Below are 21,128 nucleotides of genomic sequence, written 5' to 3' on the forward strand. Positions count from 1 at the left end.
GAGGAAAGAGGCAGTTCAAGTGTTGAAGAGTGTTAATGGATTGGTTCTCAAGCTATTTTTAACACTTGAAATTGATGAATAATGGGAGAAAATTATAGATGATGTGGGGACAGACGAATAGTATTGGTTTGTGGAAAAAAAAATGTGACTTGACCATATTTGGACAACAGACATTTTTTGCCCATCAGGCACATTTTAAGGAGGGGCGCTTACATTAATTATGTGATTGGCCTCCACTTACCCCATTTCTCAAACTGTTCCAAATACAAAGTAACACATTTACGGAACTATTGATCACTTTCTCCAAATAACCAGATTTTTCAGTATTCCACATTTCCATTCAGACATAACCGCAGATTTTACATATTTACATCCTCTTTGGGGCGGCACAGAGGGCAACTCGTTAGCACGTCCGCCCCACATGGCGGAGGTCCGGGGTTCGATTCCTGGCTCCAGTCTTCCTGTGTGGAGTTTGATTGTTCTCCCTGTGCCCGCATGGGTTTTCTCCGAGTACTCCAGTTTCCTCACACATTCCAAAAATGTGCATGGCAGGTTAATGGAGCACTCTCAATCGTCGCTTGGTGTGAGTGTACGCGCAGATATTTGTTCGTCTCTGTGTGCCCTGCGATTGGGTGGCAACCAGTTCAGGGTGTCCCCTGCCTACTGCCCGAAGACAGCTGGGATAGGCTGCAGCACCCCCCGCGACCCTTGTGAGGATAAGCGGATTAACAAATGGATGCATGGATGTATCTTCCTTGGACACTTTTCACCTGACTGAAACCATTCCAAGTTCAAGTCTCACATTCAACATTTCAGAAATTCAATGACCATAATTTTACCACATTTCAGTTGTTCGCTTCAGCCTTCACAGAATATCTGGCGGGAGAGCATTCTCTCATTTCGAATTGTTATCAGACCAACCTGCAGTTTGACGGATTCGGGCAACTTCATCTGGAGCAATCCCTCCTCTAGACCCTCTTCTTCTTCTCTCAATTCTGCCTCCAGCATCTCGGCCTCCTTCTCCTCTTCTACCTTTTCTCCATCTACTTTTCCACCTTTGGCCTCGCCATCCTCCTCCTTCTCTTCTCGCGCCTCCTTCGGCTCAGCCTCTTCGTCGTCCTCGTGCTCTCCTTTCTCCGAAGCTTTCAGCTGCTCTTCCTCCTCTCCCACACCCTCGTCCTCCGGCTCGGCCTCCTCTCCCTCCTCCTTCTCTCCCTCGCTTTCCCCCTCCATTTCGCCTTCCGCTATTTCCGTTACCGCTTCCTCCTCCTCCTCCTCTTCCTTCCCGCTGAACACGTTGGGATCAATCATCTTCAAGATGTGTTTGGTGTCTTCATCGTTGAAGATGCCCATGATGAGCAGTGTGCTGATCAACTTGAGTATGGGAACAAAGTGGAACTCCACGCTGCCTCCCACTGGATCGCGCATGGCCTGGCTACCATCCAGGACAGCCTCGGTTAGCATGCTAATCGCCAGGGTCTTCAGCTCCTGAAGTGCGGGAAAGAAATAAGTCGGGTTGACGCGTAAGTAATACAGAAGGCCCCCCTAAAAAAAATTGTCAAGACCCTGTAGAGCACAGGTGTGAAATTCAATAGTTTGCAGCCCACATTCACACCAGTTTGATCGCAAGTGGGTCAGATTAGTATTATTTGTGGTTTAAGAAGCTAGAAATAACTATTCTCAATTTTTTCCTGTTGTTTTGACACAAATAATTACAAGTAGGCCAACATTCAATGCATAATATAAAACCTTTATACATTATATATATATATATATATATGTATACACATTATTATATACACACACATATATATATTAAAAGGTCTCACATCATTTCTTAAAACGACTGCAACTTCAATAGTATTGTAAATTAGTTGGGGGGGTTTTCATTTACAGGTGCAACTTATCGATCAAAGAGCATCTATGTATGTACCGTTTATAAAACTGAAGCTCGAGAAATTATTTTAAATTTGCGCAAATTTCTCATCCATCCGGAAATGTTGACCTCATCACAACATACAAACTAAAGTGAATTAGGGTTCAGTTGTCCACCTGTCTTGTAAATTGCACACATAAAATTATATAGAAGTTGTAGAAGCTGATTATAACTGGTATTAGGGCTCCGGTGGTCTGGAATGCTTTACAGTCAGTATCATATTTTGCTAACCACACCTAGTATGCAACTAGTTTCTTGCCTGGTTTCCTGCCTAACCGCATTCCCACCCCACCCACTCCAACTTCCCCACATCTGGCATTACTGTAGGTTCGTGATTAACTGCACTTTGGAAAGATAATAAGGAACAGTCGGTGATGTTTATTTTGCAAAGTGAACTCGTTCATCATGTCTCCTACCTGCAGTGGGAAAACGGGACTAAGCGTATACAAGTCAGGATCCATGCCCACAAAGTTGACAGAGGAGAAATGCAGTTTAGGTCGCAAGCAGGTGTTGAGACCCACACCGGGCAGGGAATGGGCCTTCTTGGCGTCAGGATAGAGGTTGATACTGAGCGTGTCCTCCGTCATGGGCACAATGAATTCCTTGTTGGTGCCCAGTCGCGCCCGCTTGGCCGACTCTAAGTGGATACTGATGAGAAGGTCGTAGTAGCCGCTGCGGAGAGGACCGGGCAAGTAGGTGTTCTCGATGGCGTAGAAGAGCTGCGATTCATCCACGTGGCTGCACAGCGCATGGGCCACACGGTTGTTGCCCAGGGCGCACACGGCGCAGTAGAGCATGAGGGTGTGGAAGTGGAACTTCATCAGGTCCTGGCGCTCCGACAGCTCCAGGACGTCAATACATCTGAACACAGAGACACGTTACTTTATGTCCATCTGCCACCGAGGGCGGAAAATTTGCGACTGTTGGCAAAGGTCGGTGAATGCGTGTTCGCGTCACGGTTTGTCAGGGTTTGTTTTGGGTCGCAAACATTCGCCAAATGTTTGCCAAATGTTCACCAAAAGTTTTGGTTTTCTTGTCGCAAGAAAATGTTCAAAACTCCCTTGCGAGAAGGAAAGTACAGGCAAACGTCTGGCGACTGTTTGGTGAACATTTGCGACCTTGAAAGAACTCAGACGAGAACGCAACATTCACTACATTCGCAAACACTCTCAAATGATCGCCGCTCAGTAGAGGACAATTGCATACTTCCATCTAGGGCTGAAAAATTCAACTATTTGCCCATATTTTAGTGAAAGCCTAACTGTTCAGACCAAAATATTTTGGCATAATAAATCAGATGTTGTTTATTATACTAAAGATTTATTGTTTGTGTTTGTTTAAAACACATGGGAAGGAGGGTCTTGAAAAAATACTCGCATTTTAAATCGATGCCACCTGGCGAGTGTTACCGTCCTACCTGTTCTCCTCCGGGATGTGCAGGGCCATCATGACGAGCGGCTCGGTGCACTCCACCATCCAGCCCAGCTTCTCATTCACTTTGCCCACCTCCGGGTTAAGGAAGCGATTGGGCATTCGGCTCCAGATGACCGGAGTCAACATCTGGACATCCAGCCTTGGGGGACACTGGGGCACCGGGTTCTTGCGCTCGCTGCGGAACATGGCAGCCGAAATGGGCATGATGTTCTGGGGGGCGGAGCGAAGAAGGTTTGAGACACTTGGCAAATGAAAGGAGATGTGGGGGTGTCAGGATCGTACCTTGAGTTTTCCCAGCTCCAGCTGCACCATGTTCTGGCTGGAAGGCTGGATGAAGACAGCGGGGAACAGCTTGGTGTTGGGTTCCACCTGAAATAGAACATACATGGTTTTACTGCGCAAGAACAGGACACACTGCAAAAAAAAAAAAAAAAAAAATCTCACTAAGATCAAACACAGTGAGTGATAAATTGACTGATGTGTTAAATTTGCTCATGCTGAGTATTTAAAACATTCAAATATCAAATAATCAGTCTAACTTAAAGCTAACACATAATGGGAAACATCATAGACAGGCTAACGAGTCGCAACGTGGCAGAGTTGTAACACTAGAAGCAATGGCTATGTGAACACAAACAGTGCGGCAACATACGTCGACAGACAATAAAACAACCCCCACCCACCACCACCTCCCCGCCGCAAATCTCAGGCGTACATTCTTAATGCTCTGTGAAATACAACTACTGTTACAGCAGCTGACTGGATCACTCACAGTAGCTGTATTATAATGCCCCACGTTGACCACGTCGCACACATGAAAAGGAGTCACAATGAATTCATGATGATGCACATTTTTTTCTTTTAATAGTACATGAAGTGCCATGATATCATGTTTTTACTATATCTTTGTGTTATGTAAAACATCATATTGTCCTATTTTGAATTCTATTTATGAAAAACACATGAGGGAAATATTTGTTGTTTTTTGAGGGGAGGGATGCTGGAACAGGTCAAGGGCATTTCCATTGAATTCAATGGAGAAAGCTGATTTGAAATAAGATATGATTGTATGATAAAGGTATTATAACTTGTGAATGAGATTTTATTGCTCAAAGTGTAATTTTCCTCGCTTAAATTCCAAAATGCATTCCTCAGTTCATTTTTTTACACTCAGTTTTGCAGTAACTCACTTAGCACGGACATGCGTCTCCTCACCTGGTAGAAGGTGTTGATTTCCTTTCCGTTGGCCGTGAATGTCATGAGGCCCGTGGCCAAGTCCACCAGGCAGCCGACCACCATGTCCTCCTGACTGAAACGGGTCTGCTGAGTGCTGACCAGGTCCCCTCCCCAGACCATGTAACAGTTGCTGTGCTTCATACTACAGGGAGAAAAATTCTCAATCATCATGTTGCACTGAGACTTGGTTTGTGAGTCCTCTAATGTTAGACTTCAACCCAATTCAGATTTTTTTTAACATTCTGTGAATATTCAAAACCATCATCAAACTTTGACACCATGTTGTGTTCATTAAATGGAGCAGTTAAAAAAGACGCAAGTAGGGGGATCATTTTTTTTCAAACTTTCCGTGGGGCACAATTGAATGAGTTCTGGAGGGCCCTTGAAACACATACATTTAATTTGAACAAACAACTGATGAGAATAATAATTCCAAGGAGGGCCTAATAATAAAATAAACAAGTATTGGCATGACATGAACAAACCTGTCGTGTATATTGCCTTTGTCATCCCCCAAAGTGACAGTGACGTTCCGCACTTTGGAGAGATCGAAAGTTGGATCAAACTGGTGGTAGTCGGGGGTAACCCAACCTATCCACACACCGGTTGGCTCCTGCCCAGCAAAGATCCTCACCGAATAGTAGTACTGGAGGGAAAATGATGGGTAAAGTATGACAAATCATACAGTAGTCCCTCGAATAGTGGGTACAATTTGGTATTGGGCCGCTGCGTACTGTCATAATAAATTAAAAATATGGCCGAATCAGAACCTTACAAGAAAAAGTTAAGACTCTTATTAAGAGGTCTCTGACCGTTTTTTTTTAATTAAAATAAATTGTAAATAAATATACAGTAATATATATATACACGTTACAGGACTTTTTATTTAAATGTTTTTTAAGTTGAATGAAAATGTGTCATGTATGTTTTTAAATGTTGAATTGTAAAAAAAAAAAGAAAAAGTAAGATATAAATTAAACAGAAAAAAGTGTTTCGCAGAATGTTGACAAAACTGCACAAAAAGAAAAAAATAATGACATTCAAACACAAGGAAAAAAATGTTTGCAGATTTTTCTCTCTGTTGTACAGAGAGAGGGCCGTTGTGAGGGCCGTTACGACATTGAAATTAAATAAATGTTTATATATTATTACTTGGACACAACAATTTGATGTATTACCAGTTTTGAAATCAGTCAAATCAACTGTTTGTTAATTATTGTTTGAGTGAGTGTTAACAGCGTACCAGAATTATTGCAAAATCTCAACGTTATTTATTATACATGACAATTTGACATTTCGGTACAGATTTTAGCAAGGATCATGGAAGTTGACACACATGATTTGCTTTCGCAGGCCACATAAAATGACATGGTGGGCCAGATCTGGCCCTCGTGCCTTGAGTTTGACACCTGTGTCCTAGTGTCTCTGGACCTTTGGGACACACCTTACTGTGTCAGTAACATTGTTGAATACTACTGTACACCAAACACTACAGCGTTCCTGTCAAAATTTGTTAAATTTCACCTTTTTTTTTTTAACTGTTGGTCATGTGTGTTATTCTTCCAAATTGTTGCTCTCTTTGACATTGAAATGTCATTGGTGGAACAAGCAATCTGCTTTGGAGGGTTTGTGAAATGTGCTGATTTTAGAGGTAAGGAGATTCTGTTCAACACCAGCAATGTTCCTACAAATAACACCTCTCTCCTACCAAACCTCCCCCTCAACTTGTTTCTTTGAGTGCAGTCTGCAACTAAATGCATCATTTAAACCCATCATTTAAACCCAACATGAAACCCAACAAAAATGCCTCCATAAACTTCAACTTGTTCAGAATTCAGCAGCCCGGATCATCACGAGAACCCCCTCCTTCCATCATATCACCCCCATCCTCCGACAGCTCCACTGGCTTCCTGTCAAACTTAGAATCAACTTCAAATTACTTCTCTATACATTCAAAGCCATCCATAACCTTGCGCCCCCCTATCTGTCAGATCTTCTTCAAATCTCCATTCCCTCTCGCTCACTCAAGTCCTCATCCTCCCTCCACCTTTTTCTACCCTCTGCCCGTCTCAGTACAATGGGGTGCAGAGCCTTCAGTCGCTCTGCCCCCAAACTCTGGAACTCACTTCCTCCCAACATTCGTAATATTGACTCTCTTTCCATATTCAAAACCCAGCTCAAAACCCACCTATTCAGACTTGCCTACCCGCCTTAAATCTTTCTTTGTTTATTATTTTATCTGTGTTTTACTATTGCTCTTGGTTGTACAGTGTCCTTGAGTGTTATGAAAGGCGCTTGCAAATGTGATGTATTATTATTATTATTGTCTTACAGTGGTGGTGTTAAGAATGATCTCAGGGTCATCTCGGTCATCGGGGACGACGTCTTCCACCAAGCGGGGCACGGTCGGCGGGGCGGGGGGAGGCGCAAGAGGTGTCATGGCCGCCTTCTTGGCTTTGAAGAAAAATCTGAGGTGCAGAGAGGAGAACATTTTGTTGTTCGTCGAGTCCATTCGCAGGGGATATAGACCAAGCCCTGCCGCGAATAGCGCTAAGTTTGAAGTGATGCCTACGTACTGTACATATTAGTTTAAAACCACAAATATCCACAACCACTTTAATTTCATTTTAATCTCATTTTGCAACCTAACCCTTAAAAATGAATCGCTTACAGATGACAGGATATCGAAAACATATACGTGCACGTGTAGCTCAGTCTCTCCTAACTCACAAACCAGGCTAAACTTGAAAGTTGTTAGCCAAGGTACCAATGTACAGTATTTCCTTTTTGAGTCATTACTTCCGTGTGAGTTGGTCTTTGGCGCCATCATAAAGGCAGAATCGAAAGAGCGCAAAAATATTGAGCTAAACTCGTATCGGTGATTTTCCTAAATAGTGAAATGCAAATGTGCCGACAATTACTGAATTAAATATGAATCATACCCTCTTTTCTTTCCTTTCTCTGACATGGTGTCTTTCTCGTTTTCCACCGAGATCTCCTTCGGTACCGACGATTCCTTCTTATCTTCCTCCTGCTCCTTGCGGCTGGCCGACTTCTTTAGGACCTCAAACTCCGAGTCGGGCTCAACTACCAGCACTTCGTCCTCGGGAATGGTGAGCGCCCGGGTGAGCAGCGTGGTGCCCGCTGGGATCTTGAAGGTCTCATGGAACTGGATGGGCATGCTGAGCCTCAGGAACATCATGTCCGTGTTGGCGTTTTGCGAGCCGAAGGTCTTGTGGGTCAGCTTCAGGCAGGGGGCGCTGTCCACGGTCCCATCCACGCGGGACACCTAACGCATTGATGACAAAAATGAACGAGTGATTTTTCACCCATTTGTCAATTTTCTACTGCCTAGCAGTAATTCTGGAACAGATTGACTGACATTTCCATTCATTTGAATGGAGAAAGATAATTTGAGACACTGTTACTGTGTAACCAATTAAACTTGCATTTCAAGGCACAAGCGTGTTACATTCAATGCATTTGCATTTAAGAACTGTTTACTTTGAAACTCACAAAGCATATAACTCTGATTACAGAACATGAGTGGAGCAGAGGTTCAAACCCAGAACGTCAGAACTTTGATGCAGATGTCCTATTCGTGTGTCGTTTAGCAATTAAAAGAGCCAATTAAGAGTTACCTCCAGGTGGTGGTGGTCGGTGGGGGCAGGGTGAAATTGGGGCAGGCTTTTGCTGAACCACATGGTAATGTCTCGCTTCATGTTGATGGCAAAGGGCTCAAAGCCTTCTTGAAGGCCGCAGATGGCAAAGAAGCGCAGGCTGCTGACATTCTGGCCAAGATTAATCCTTCCAACCTGGGACAGGCCCAATGCACACACTGGGATGAAACCTGAGGAGTAAAAATAAAATAAAATAAAATAAAAAAACAACTGAAGAATGGGTTGACGGTTTAAGTTACAGCATTCTGTCTAAAGACAAATTTCTACTAAGTATCCATAAAGGGACCTTCAAACCCAGCTAGAAAAAACTGCACAGGAAAATAATTGTTCTCTATCGACAATACAACAGACTGCAGTGTGTCTAATTCCACCCTTTACTACTAACAGTGGCAATAAAAAAATGATAGGGTTTGTTGGAATTGGTACGGTTGGGTAGGAATTTTGCGACCCATCAGAAATTTAAGCAATGGAAATGATTTTATAAAAATAAAATGTACAGTACATCAAGGAAAACTGTGCCTCATGGTTAAAAAAAGAGGTGCTAGTGAAACGGGAACTTTAATTGTATAACTGATGTCAGTGTGTTTATTCCTTCAGTGGAGAATGAAATCGCAACACTTGTCTCCAGTTTGTCTTTTCAAGAACAACAGAGAAAGATGGAGACATGAAACTCAGTGTAAGACTTTCCCCCTTCAGACCCTCCTTGAAACATATCGTGCGACTGTTCTTTGTTTCCAGCTATGCTCGATCAGAACAAGGATTTTTGTTTGTCCAGAACACCATTAATTAAAAACTCTCACCTTCTCCGATTTCAATATCTTTGAAAGCCATCTCTGAGCCAGAGTCGCTGATCAACATTTCGCCATTGAGCGTGAACATGATGTTCATCTCTGTCAGGTCGATCATACAGCCGACCACGTCGCCGGACTGCCACTGACGGCCGAAGGGCTCATTGCCGATGTGCCACCTTTGTGCCTGAAAACATCACATAGTCTATAAGTCTGAAGAAAAAATATTGCAGTCACAATTTTTTTTTTTTACTCACAGATCACCTGTTCATTTAAGCAGGGTAAAAACATACGGCTCATCGGGAGCAGATTTGAATAACGGACACAACAACAGCTGTATCAAGAACAGTAATTGATGACGGCAACAACAAATACACCACAAACGATAACGTGAAGAGCACACACGAGAAACATTTCCTTATCATATGCGGAGTCTTTACCATTTAACATTTTGTTACGATGCAAAAAAAAATCGGTATGTGTGCGCCCCTGGCTTCGGCTGCTCTCAGCATTTGACTGTCAAACCAAAAGCAGTAGAGTTGGACTGACCTTGTTGCCGTTAAAGACGTAAGCGAGCTCATCCGCTCCCAGTTCGGTGTCGGAACGGACGCTGGGCCGAGCCCAGCCCACTCGCATCTCGCCCGTGGTCACGGCCTCAAACTCAAAGTACCACTTCCCTTGCGTGATGCTGTACGACCTCTCGGCCCGGAAGAGTCGAACCTTGTCGCCGCGGATGTTCTCCAGGCTGTGGCTGGCTGCAGGAAGGTAACACATAAAAGGGTTATATATTTTTCCCCCCCAAGAGGAAACAAGTTTTACTCATGACAAGAACAAAGATGTGTTTTATTGGGATGAAAACTGTCAGTCTTGTGAAAATAAAATCGTCGTTTGCCACGATAAAGTCTCAATCTTATGACATTGCAGTCTAAGTCAAACAACGGATTAAAGTCATTTCAGAAGCAGATTTATGTAAAACGCACAAGGATTTTTTTACCTTCCCGGTTACAACCCGTCCAGGGAAACATAAAAACAATGACCAACAGAGGGAGACAGACTTCGGGAAGCCTTGCTGTTTGCCGTTAAGCTCACCGCGAACTTAGTTGTGAAAGGAAAACATTCTGACTGAATGAAGAAGACTCACTGCTCTCCTGGTCTGGAGGCTCAATGTTGTAGCCGTAGCCGATGAGTGTGCGGACGGCGTTGTTAACGCTGTCCCTGTTGGTCTTCTTGGTTCTCTCGTCCAGCAAGTTGTAGGGCACCAGACGAGGGTTTCGCTTATTGAGTATGTCCTGGAAGAAATGTTGACAAACATGTAAGTAGGGCACGTCCACCACTGCGCCGTGGCAGGGCAGTAATTATTTTCTACAAATCTATGCACGCCAGTGATGAATAGTGAGAGGCACAACAACTCTCTTCCACTGGATGGCAGTAAGTACAAGTATCCTGTGTTTCCACCGGTTGCCAACAGAATACTGTAGTAGGGTGTGTTGACCTACACAGGCCTAGAATTCACACTGAATATGGCAATTTGTACACAAAAAGCTTTGGACTCTGTTTTTGACACTTTAAAGTCTTTATGCTTTCAATGAGCGGTCGGCAACCCAAAATGTTGAAAGCGCCATCTTGGATCCAAAAAAAATAAAAAAATAACCAAATATATCTGGAGCCACAAAAAATCAAAAGCCTTTTAATGACCGCACACCCGCGCATACGCAAGCACTTACACATGCATGCCGTAATGAGCGACAGCTATAACGGCCGCTAAGATGAACGAGGCATGTGACGCACTTTTGCAGCGTGTTAACTATCGTAGCTCACGTGTACCGTTTAAAAATGCTTCTCTCGGCCCTCCGGATTCCCATTCTTTGCGCCATTTATTTTTAACAACAGTCACCTGCCTGGCATCCCGTCCTGCTAATAGAAGCGTGTATCGCAGGCTATGACGCAAATCTTCGTTGACAAAAATGTTGAAATGTCATATTTATTCTACACATTTTTTACAGCATTGGAAAATGTTAAAAATGTTTGTATCATGTTTGTCCTCCTACAGAAGCCATATTAAAACAAAAATTAAAATTCCCTCCCCCATCTTTTGCCTTTTTCAAACATTTTTGAAAAAACTCCAAAGGTGCCACTAGGGCGGCGCTAAAGAGCTGCAGGTTGCCGACCCCCGATTTAAATCAATGGTCTTTGTGCTGATACCTCTGGTGTGTGCGCACTGGCCAATGGGGAGAAGTATAATGCGTAAACATATGATAGACAGATGGATGGTGCGATGCGAAAACGATTGCTGCAGTTTGTTGCTGCAGTTGCTTGTTAGTCTTTATTAATTTATTGAGTTACATTTTCTTCAAGTCGCCAGGCTGGCAATTTACATAAACAACAACCAATAAAGATGGCTATGTAAACGGTAATGCTAAAGTTTGACAAAAATGGACTGAAGAATTTGACACTTCAACCAAGTAGACTAACAATTTAGCAATTCGACAATACATTTCTTACCTGCACGATGCTGTAAGTCCACCCTTGTCGTACACGATCCCTTGCCCAAACATTATGTCCGTTTTCCGCCAGTTTTTCCACGAGTTGGTTCTGGTTGGGTGTCAGCTTGACGTGGCTAAGGTCAAGTGGCGCCGGCTTGTATCCGTTGCTCATGACATACCTACGGAGGGCACAAATCAGTCCCTTCCACTCCACACCTGTCAAGTATTTGGGACAATCGTCACAACATATTAGCGAACGTACGTCTTTGGCAGCTTGATTTTCTTGAGGTTCTCCTCGGCTTTCTCGTCGCCCATGCCGACATGGCAGCCCAGAGCCAGGAGTGTCCTGTGAGAGGACGAGGAGACAGATGTCACCAAAACTGTCTTCCAGAGATGGGATCAAGTCAAGTATGTGCAAATTTCAGGTCGGTCTACAGTTGTAACTCATTCACTGTTTTGGAATACAATCATTTCCTGGCACTGGTGTTTATAGTCCATTTTTCAACAGGGAGACATGGAAGAGGGCCTCGTCCAGCTTTTCTATGAATTTCAGGTTTGTAGACAACTGCAATGATGGACTTATCCCTTCAGATGGCAGCATTGGTTTGCATTTGAGATCAGCACCGATTTTGAGTAGAAGATAAAGATAAAGGGGTGACGCCGATTACAAGGGAGCCAAATGCCAATATTTTGGAAGTTGGTCAAGTTTATGCAGTTCACGTTCGAAGAGAGTATGTACTCATTGATAATGATGATAATTTGTACGGTAATGTATGTATGATTTAACAACCCATCATGCCCCAAGTCAAGCTAAGTCCCAAGTCTTTCACTGCAAAGTCAAAGTCGAGTCTTAAGACGTTTGTTTTTGTCGAGTCCCAGGTTGCTAAATTTCAACGAGAAGCTCACTTGAGAGTCTCTCCGGACATCTGCAAGTTGTAGTTCCTCTCGGGCTCCGGGAGACTCTGGAAGTCCAATAAGCAGGGATGAAGCTTCTTGTTGTCGTCTCTTAACTGTGAAAGATAATCACACTGAGTTACTTATCAGCAATAGGTGTGTGTGTGTGTGTGTGTGTGTGTGTGTGTGTGTGTGTGTGTGTGTGTGTGTGTGTGTATATATATATATAGTATAAAAATATATATACACACATATATATGCATATGTATATACCCCCCCCCCCCAATCTATTGTAGCAGCCCAATACCAAATGGCCCGAACCGGTAGTTAGGGACCACTGACACAGTGGATCAATATTGATTTAAAACTCAGTATTATTGTTATTTTTTATTTCTTGTTTTATGACTTTCATTTTGAATTATTACATTCCTCCAATGTCACACTCACAATGCCATAGGTCCAACCCTGCTCAATACGGGTGATCGCCCACAGCTCGTGAATATTCTCCGCCAGTTTCTCTCGGATTCTCTCAAGGTGTGGCGGCAACACAATCTATAGCCGTAGAGTAGATAGATAGATAGATAGATAGATAGATAGATAGATAGATAGATAGATAGATAGATAGATAGATAGATAGATAGATAGATAGATAGATAGATAGATAGATAGATAGATATTTTAGACAGACAGCAAGACAGCTACAAGTGTATGCATACATAATAATTGTATTGCACATTGAAACTTGAAAGAAAAAAATAATAATAATGTAATATGCAATACTTTACTAATAATAATGAGCAAGTTTTTGTTGGTGGTGGTGTTATCACCTGAACTGTGTCCACAGGACACGGCGTGAAAGAGGTGTGGGTGAGCGACAGGGTGGGGCCTAGCAGATTTCGCACACCGCTGAAGTCGTGCTTGTACTCTTTGATGGGCTCGATGCGCATCCTCTCCCTGGGCAGGAGAGCCTCGTAGCACGGCGCGTAGCCGGGCGGTGGCATGAACTTGAAGTCTCCGTGGCGACCGCCTAGTAGGAAGCGAGCTCTGGGCAAAACAGGAAGTAAGAAAAGCTAGAAATGCTGCGGGGTTGTTAGATTTATATGCTGTGATGATGCGTCAAAATCATATCAGAAATCAGTAAATGTGGAATGCTGAACAGAATTCAATATGACGACGTCTTGGGAGCTATTTTACAAATTCTGCTTTTCAGAATTCCGATGTACAGAGAACATTAGAACTCAGAGAACATAGAAGAAAATTCCACCCCACTCTTCAAGTGATTAAATGGAACATGTGACTGAAGGGTGGTTTTGTCTTTTGGATTGATTGCTTAAACATTAGATTGTGTTTGGTTTTTTTGCTTTGCATTACACTTGTGAAAACTAGAAAAGCAACCCATTTTGAAGCTGAGAGAAGAAGGAAAATGGATTCGAGCTGTTGCACAAACACTGGGCGTAGCCAACGCAACAATTTGGAATTTCCTTCAAAAGAAAGAAACTACAACTTGTTGACTGAAGACAAGCATTGCTCTTACTTGATTCCCGCTGAGAAGCTGATGACGGGGAAGAAAAGGGCGTCCACATTGAAGTTTTCAAACATGCCCTGAACCGGGTGTCCGTTGATGCGGAAGGAGATGCTGGGCACGCTCAGATCCAAACAGCAACTAACCACGTCATCCGCGGCCAGAGTGTGTGCGGTGGGTGAAGTTACCTGGCGTGCGACTGTGCCTGATTGGGCAGAAAAGACAACATTTTTGTTTTCAACACAGATCATTAACAGGAAATGATGCGGCGGGATGGATCCGGCCTTGACCTGTGACGCACGCGATCTTACCTGACCATAAGTGGAGGCCGTCAAAGCCGTATGAGTAGAGGTCGTCGCCCACGCCGTTGCCTCCCCAGCCCTCCCCGCCTCCGGGGTAGGGGCTGTAGCCTTCAGTCATGGCCCAACCCACACGCAAGTGCGACGCCTGCGCCGTCACGAAGGGTTCCACATAGTCCACCATCATCTCGAAGTACCACTTCTTGTACTGTGTGGAGCCTTCGCACGTGCCCAAGAAAATGTTTGGCCGGACACTGAGCACACACAACAACATCATTGTCATGATTAAAGCTGACCTTTTGAAACAGAAATAAATAACTGCCATAAAAGGCGACCATAATCAGTGAAAGGTGATTTGTGAGCATAGTAATGTAATAACATTGATTCCATTATATTTGTTGAAGGCATTTTGAGGATAAACTGTACTTGTCAAAGTAGTTTCACTGAAACATGCTTTTTACTCAAGACTTGAACATCTAAATGTGTACATTTCAATTTTATGTTTTTGTCTCAATGACATTAAAATCTGTGTTACTCACCAGATACTGTGTCATTTTAAAGTAACTGTAGTCCTACTTGAGTACAGCATGGGGCTACTTTACCCACATGACTTGGAATTACACATTACCCTATGTGTCTGTGCGTGAAGTCACAAGGACTTGAACTTTATGAAATCCAAAACAGCATTGCATTTAGCTTTTTTTTTTTCTTTGAGTGGGAGAGAGCCTATGCTACAGTATTTTAATGTTGGTCATGATGATGGCACTTGGAGGGATGATAATTAATTTTTTGGGTGGTACTTGGCGTACAACATTTTAGAACCACTGCTGCATAGGCTTTAAATCACAGGTGTCAAAGTCAAGGCCCGGGGGCCAGCTCTGGCCCGCCACATCATTTTATGTGGCCCGCGAAAGCAAATCAAGCATGTCACGTTCCAGGATGCTTGCTAAAGTCTGAACCAAAATTTCAAATTGTCACATGTAATCCACAATAACAGTCATTATTCTTGACTTCTTATTTTAAAACTAGTCATTCATCAATTTGTTGTGCGCTGTGTATGTAATATGTGGAGGGGATTCAACATTTATATGGTTTCCCAAAATTCATAACGGCCCTCCTAGGGAAACCGGAACTAGAGTGTGGCCCGCGACAAAAATGAGTTTGACACCCCTGCTTTAAATCATAATTAGGCATTTTGGAGTACCTGGTTACGTAATTTACAATGTTGGTTTGCAGCAGGAGGTCGCGGCCCGGTAGTAGGTTCTCAGTGATGCGGTTCTGATTGGACCTCACAGCGACACCGTTACACACGCAGAGAGAGCGCAGGACATCAAGAACCTGAACAGGGTGGATGAAAAAAAAATATAGGGAGTGAAATGTCATTTGAGGATGTTAGGAAATCTCAAAAACACACCTTGTGGTTGCGTCCATGCTTGTCCAGGAGAGAGATGATGGACTTGATGTGGCTCTCTTGGATGATGTTTAGAACCTCGGGGCTTTCGATGAGCACACAGTAGAGCACCTCCAGAATACCTAGGTAATAAATTACAGAAAAGAAATATCATAATATATTATAAGGTAGGAAAACAGTTCTTTGTTAGCCTCATATATGAACTATACTCCAATAACACAGCTGTCCCAAAACATTTTGCCATAATTTCTATTTGAACAGTTTGTTAGCTTTGCATATGATAGTATTGAAAGGACTTGTCACCAAAAAATGTCAGCTTTACACAAAATTAAATGAATGCCTAAAAAGTAAAAAGAAAAAAAGCATCAATTGTCAATTACTACGGTACTACAGAGCGTAACTTTTTGGAGAAAATCCAAGTAAATTCTTGTTTGAAGGGACGGTGTGATACCTGATGAAGCCTCCAGACGGTCCAGCTTGCTGACCAACCAGTCCAGGTTGTCGCAGAACAGGGCGCAGTTGGACCGGTTGCCCCTGATGAGGGAAGCTTTCCAAAAGAGGGGAAACAAATGATGTTATGATGGATGCATGCATTTCTTCGTCTTTGTCCAATGTATGCGATCCTTGTACCCAGCAGCTCGTAGAGGAGATTGACAATCTCCTTCCAGGACTCTGCTGCTTCCTCGCCTGCGAGTTCGGAGAAGTGGGCCGCCGTGTTGTACACATTCAGCCGATCGATGCACTCCAGCACGATAGTGATCATTCCCTGATGGAGAAACACATGGAAGACCACAAATAGAAGCTGAGGAAATTTTTCACATTTTAAAAACGGGCACTGCAGATAATTGATGGCAAACATTAATTTTTACAGTAGTACATAAAAGGGGAAGTCGACTCAAAAATGTTCTTTAAAATTGTATTGTTCTATGCGCCCTCGCGGGTCTAAACACAACCTTTGTGGACTATCAGTTTAACATCAAAATTAACCTGTTTTTGTTCATCACAGGGGCGGCCATTTTGCCACTTGCTGTTGCCTGAAAATAACATCACAGTTGCTCAGGGCTCAGATAACGACCAATCATAACTCAGATTCAGAAAGCAGGTGATTCCTGATTGTTCATTTCCTGAAAGAGGACCAAAAGTGAGTCATTTTCGGTCAACAGCAATTGGCCCCCTGAGATGAATAAAACCCAATGGATTTTGCTACGGTTAAGGAATCTATTCCTAACTGTGATTTTTTTAGCCCCGCTCTGTTGTTGGTTCTGTTCAAACAGTTGGAACAAAGAATGTAGAATGCTGTTGAAGGTATTTCCTGCTTACTGTGATTACAATCACCTTTAGTGCCTCTTGACCCCCACCTCGGGAGAGTCCCTGAAGGCCGTCAAGTTCCCCCGTGGAGGGACTCTTATCTCAAGATTTACGCACAGTGGGAGAGGTTTGGACTTTCCCAACATGTCAAGATCGAATTGCATCGACCTTTCTTTGTTTCCGGGATTTGCATGGAGGCGTAACTCCCCGCCTCTCATTATCATATTGTCTCTATATATTCTCATGACTGTGTTTTTTTTTTTCTACGCTTCCTGACAAAATCTGAAACTCTCAGGAGCCTGAATCGATTCGTAAACTGCAGAAAAGAAAAATAAAACATTCGAAGGTACTGGTCATCGTCTCCAGCCTGTATTTGGATAACCAAAATCCTCACCGTCCGAAATTCAACAAACACGCGGAGGAAAGAAGGCCACTTTCCCCCAACACTGCTTAATTCATATTACACCAACCCAACATTAATCAGAATACCGTGTTTAGACATGTGGGGCTCCATAGAACATATTATTATGAATAATGTTTGGGGGGGTTCACTTCACCTTTAAGTGCAATTCAGTCTGTATTTTATTTTTTTTTACTTTTACTTAAACCCTTCAATTTAGGAGGGCCCGCCGAAGTAAAATAAATAAATAAATCGCTGATGCACGTCTGATCCCTGCATGTCTACACCATGCTGCCAAAATGTGCTCGCCGCATACCTCCTCTTGAAAGAGGTTCTGACGGTTGCGGAGGGAGCGGAGCTTGGTCTGCTTCTCCTCGTGCTCCAGTTCGTCCTCGGGAGGACGGAAGTAGAAAATGAGATCCTGCAGCGAGAGGATGACGCCTTCCAGAGGGAGAGACAAAGGGCCCGGAGATTTGTTCTTCCCGCTCAGAGAGTCCAAACCCCTGAGACAGGGCAAACAAATCAATTTAGACTCATGACAGTAAGGTCCACAAATATTATGCCATCGACACAAATCCAATCTTTTTGGCTCTAAACACCACCACGGTGGATTTGAAAATGAATAAGATGTGCTTTAACTGCAGTTTTAATCATTGTCGGGTCATTGTCCATCTGCACTGTGAATCGCCATCTGGTGAGTTCTGAAGCATTTGCTTGAATATGAGTAGATAATATTGACAAAAGAAAAATCAGAATTCCTCCGAATACTTTTGTCAGCAGCCTTACCATCAACAAATACGCTGGGAAACAGTTCCATGAGCAAGGCATAAATGCCCGCGCCATGGCTTATCACCATACTTTACTGATAAAGTGGTACCGTATTTTCCGCACTAAAAGGCACACCTAAAAGCCTTCCATTTTCTTAAAAGCTCAAAGCGCGCCTTAAAATCCGATGCGCCTTGTGCATGGTCATTGCGGTAATATTTCGACCACAAAATGGCTCCTTGCTCAAGACATGCTGTTGAACACGGAAATAGAGTAGCGGCAAGAGAGTTCAACATTAACGAGTCAATGTTATGTGAACTGTGTTGCTGCTTTATTAAATATGTTTTACTGACATCTGATCGTTCTGTTGGTGTTTTCTTGAGCATAGCTCCATCTACTGGATGCATTGTAGATTGCGTCTTATAATGCGGTGCGCCCAATCTATGAAAAAAAATTACAAAATAGACCATTCATTGAAGGTGCGCCTCATAATCCAGTGCGCCTTTTAGTGTGGAAGATACGGTACTGAAACTTGAGCCTAATTACATCCATGCAGTGAAGTCGGTTTCGATTTGGTACTAATTTTGGGGGTTTGTATATGGTAAAAAGCTCTTTCTGGAGTTCATGCATGTATAGACCTACTTGATAAACTGCCTGAAGAGACCCATAGTGCTATAAATCATACGAGCTGCTTGAGACTCCTCAGTCTGGGAGCGAGAAACAGTGAGGGCATCGTCCATGTGTCCTTCTTGGTGCAGGATGACCTGGAAGCAATGCCGACCTCAATGATTACCAGTGAGATTGTATCACGTTCCCAATGGTGGTATTTGAAGCACGTTCTCCATATTAAATGTATAAACAAGCACACCTTCCTCTTCATCATTCCCAGACGTGCTGATTTGGCATCCAGAGCGGCATAAGTGAGCCACAGGCCGGTGGACACGTGCTGCACGAAGCACATGGACTCTCCATACTTGATCTCCGGAATGCCCATACCCTCCACGTCACGCTTTTGAGCTACGTCCACCTTCTCCTGCTCGGTGGTGACCAAACGGAAAATTATTATTTAAAAAAATAAAAATAAAAAAAAGATCAACCCTACTAACAGAAAATTCAGGATATTTTGTCTTGCAGGTGAATTTCAGAATCAATAAAAATGCCCTTCGTTCTCTAATACTGGAAAGGAAATCCATGCCGTATCGACCAAATATTCATTTGATTATTTCTTTATTTCTTTCAGATGCTACCAAAACAAATGCATGTGAGTTGTAAATGTTGTTTTTGTCTTGGGGTCACCATTCTCACTTTCTAAACCACTGTATTATCTGTGCCTTATTAGTCACTGAATGTGTGTGCCTTTAAAAGGCAGGGCGTGTTGAGAGATGTTGGAACAGTTGTACATTCAAAAATTTAGAGAGGATCCCAAATCGATAGGGGAAGATGAAACGTTTTAACGCTGTTTCGACGTTTATCAGTACCTCAGGGTTGTAAAATAACTCACTAAGACGAAATAAATGGAATCACTGATTTATAGCGCAATTTCTACACATCGTTACTCTGTATGCTTCATATTGTTTAATTAAAAGTAAAAGGCCCCCGACCCCCGATAAGCACATTAGAAAATGGATGGATATTTAAAAGCAGTTACAAACGGTGTTAAAGAGATTTAAAAGCTAAGGAAAGACATTTTTAATAGCTTACTAAAAAGGCACGATGAAGATTTTCGAAAATATCAGTTTGAAAACACTTTGAAAGTCATATGGGAGAAGAGCATCGTTTTTAACCGTGATTTTAAATGATTTACACGTAATTGGTTTGTTTTGAATCTGTGTTCATTCATATTATTCACTCTGACAAATAAAGGATACCAGCAAATCGGGAGACCGTATTAGCGTGGGTCTAAAACGTAGGTGGCCAAAATATACCTAATGCAAATGAGATCACACGAATAAACTATCCACCAAAGAGTGCTGGAATTGCACAAATGGAAAAGAACCTTTTAATAACGTGACATGACGAAGAGGATATTGTGGCAATTGCAATACAGGTATTGCGATATTGCCATTGTCGATACATCGCTACGATTCACAGCATTTTCATAGTAATTTCACTCGTATAGTGCATTTTCAGTACATCCTAAAATGTCACCAAACTTTTCGCAAATAGCATATGACCAACATGAAAGACAGAAAAGTCATATTGACCTTTGAGGCGCGGAAGCAGAAGGCAGACAGTTTGGTGTTGGCTCTGTCTGAGTCCACAACCACCAGGCCCTTTTCCTCATCCAGACCCAGATACCGGCCTGTGGTGATGTGGCGGATGCGGAAAGCTTGACCCCACTTGAGGTGGCTACCGCTCCAACTGGAAGCAAAAATAATAATAATAATAATCCTTTAATCCGGTGACTCTCAAAGTGGGACAACCGGATGCCGAGGCCTTAAATTGAGCCTTAAATTGATTGTGTTGAATTATCATATCCATTTGACATTCCTGCATGATTAATTTTTTTTTTTCCAAGAACAAAACCTATGAATACAAGAAAATTCCCTTGTTAAGATTTGACTTTTTTCCCCTTGTTGAGTTACGTTACATTGTGTTGTTATGTTCGTAGAATCACCTAATCCGCAAAGGCTCCAACCTCCAGAGCGAACGAGCCTGGCTGCAAACAGCACCACCTTCGTATTGAGCCATTCTGGAAAGCGCACACACACACACACGCACACACAAAGGACATATAAAATGACCAAATAATAGACATTGAATAGACTGCAAATAAACATTTGCTAAATATTTCAAAGAAGAAGCTCAAATGAATATATGTAAAAAAAAAAAAAAAAAATACAATAAAATACATGTAGTTTTAAATGCTTATGACAATTCAACAATGTCAAATAAAAAAAATCACAATAATTAAATCATAGATAAATAAATGAATAAAGCTGAGGGGAAAAATATTGATGCTACTTCAACAC

The 21,128-nt window shown here is 42.7% G+C and overlaps 1 protein-coding gene across 4 annotated transcripts in view; it reads right to left on the reverse strand.

Moving 5' to 3' along the window:
• The window catches only part of ryr1b (ryanodine receptor 1b (skeletal)), a 96,968-nt gene that overhangs the window by 55,375 nt on the left and 20,465 nt on the right, over positions 1–21,128 (reverse strand). For all 4 annotated transcript variants that reach the window (XR_015102530.1, XM_086126176.1, XM_086126175.1 and 1 more), the window contains 28 exons: positions 20,774–20,848; positions 20,361–20,517; positions 19,025–19,189; positions 18,799–18,920; positions 17,708–17,894; positions 16,314–16,449; positions 16,135–16,230; positions 15,687–15,805; positions 15,477–15,610; positions 14,285–14,526; positions 13,986–14,178; positions 13,279–13,495; positions 12,899–13,003; positions 12,464–12,567; positions 11,820–11,903; positions 11,577–11,736; positions 10,216–10,363; positions 9,624–9,829; positions 9,087–9,261; positions 8,248–8,456; positions 7,549–7,895; positions 6,939–7,074; positions 5,092–5,252; positions 4,586–4,748; positions 3,653–3,739; positions 3,354–3,580; positions 2,353–2,797; positions 922–1,488 (listed from right to left, as the gene is read on the reverse strand). Coding sequence is in view for 3 of the 4 variants with exons in the window: in XM_086126176.1 (XP_085982302.1) it covers positions 922–1,488; positions 2,353–2,797; positions 3,354–3,580; positions 3,653–3,739; positions 4,586–4,748; positions 5,092–5,252; positions 6,939–7,074; positions 7,549–7,895; positions 8,248–8,456; positions 9,087–9,261; positions 9,624–9,829; positions 10,216–10,363; positions 11,577–11,736; positions 11,820–11,903; positions 12,464–12,567; positions 12,899–13,003; positions 13,279–13,495; positions 13,986–14,178; positions 14,285–14,526; positions 15,477–15,610; positions 15,687–15,805; positions 16,135–16,230; positions 16,314–16,449; positions 17,708–17,894; positions 18,799–18,920; positions 19,025–19,189; positions 20,361–20,517; positions 20,774–20,848 (5,167 nt within the window). In the remaining variant the exon portion in view is untranslated. The remainder of the gene's footprint in view (positions 1–921; positions 1,489–2,352; positions 2,798–3,353; positions 3,581–3,652; positions 3,740–4,585; positions 4,749–5,091; positions 5,253–6,938; positions 7,075–7,548; positions 7,896–8,247; positions 8,457–9,086; positions 9,262–9,623; positions 9,830–10,215; positions 10,364–11,576; positions 11,737–11,819; positions 11,904–12,463; positions 12,568–12,898; positions 13,004–13,278; positions 13,496–13,985; positions 14,179–14,284; positions 14,527–15,476; positions 15,611–15,686; positions 15,806–16,134; positions 16,231–16,313; positions 16,450–17,707; positions 17,895–18,798; positions 18,921–19,024; positions 19,190–20,360; positions 20,518–20,773; positions 20,849–21,128) is intronic.

This window comes from Hippocampus guttulatus, chromosome 12 (genome assembly GCF_054856545.1).
Source record: "Hippocampus guttulatus isolate MCC_2025c chromosome 12, RoL_Hgut_1.0, whole genome shotgun sequence".
NCBI classification, from domain to species: domain Eukaryota; kingdom Metazoa; phylum Chordata; class Actinopteri; order Syngnathiformes; family Syngnathidae; genus Hippocampus; species Hippocampus guttulatus.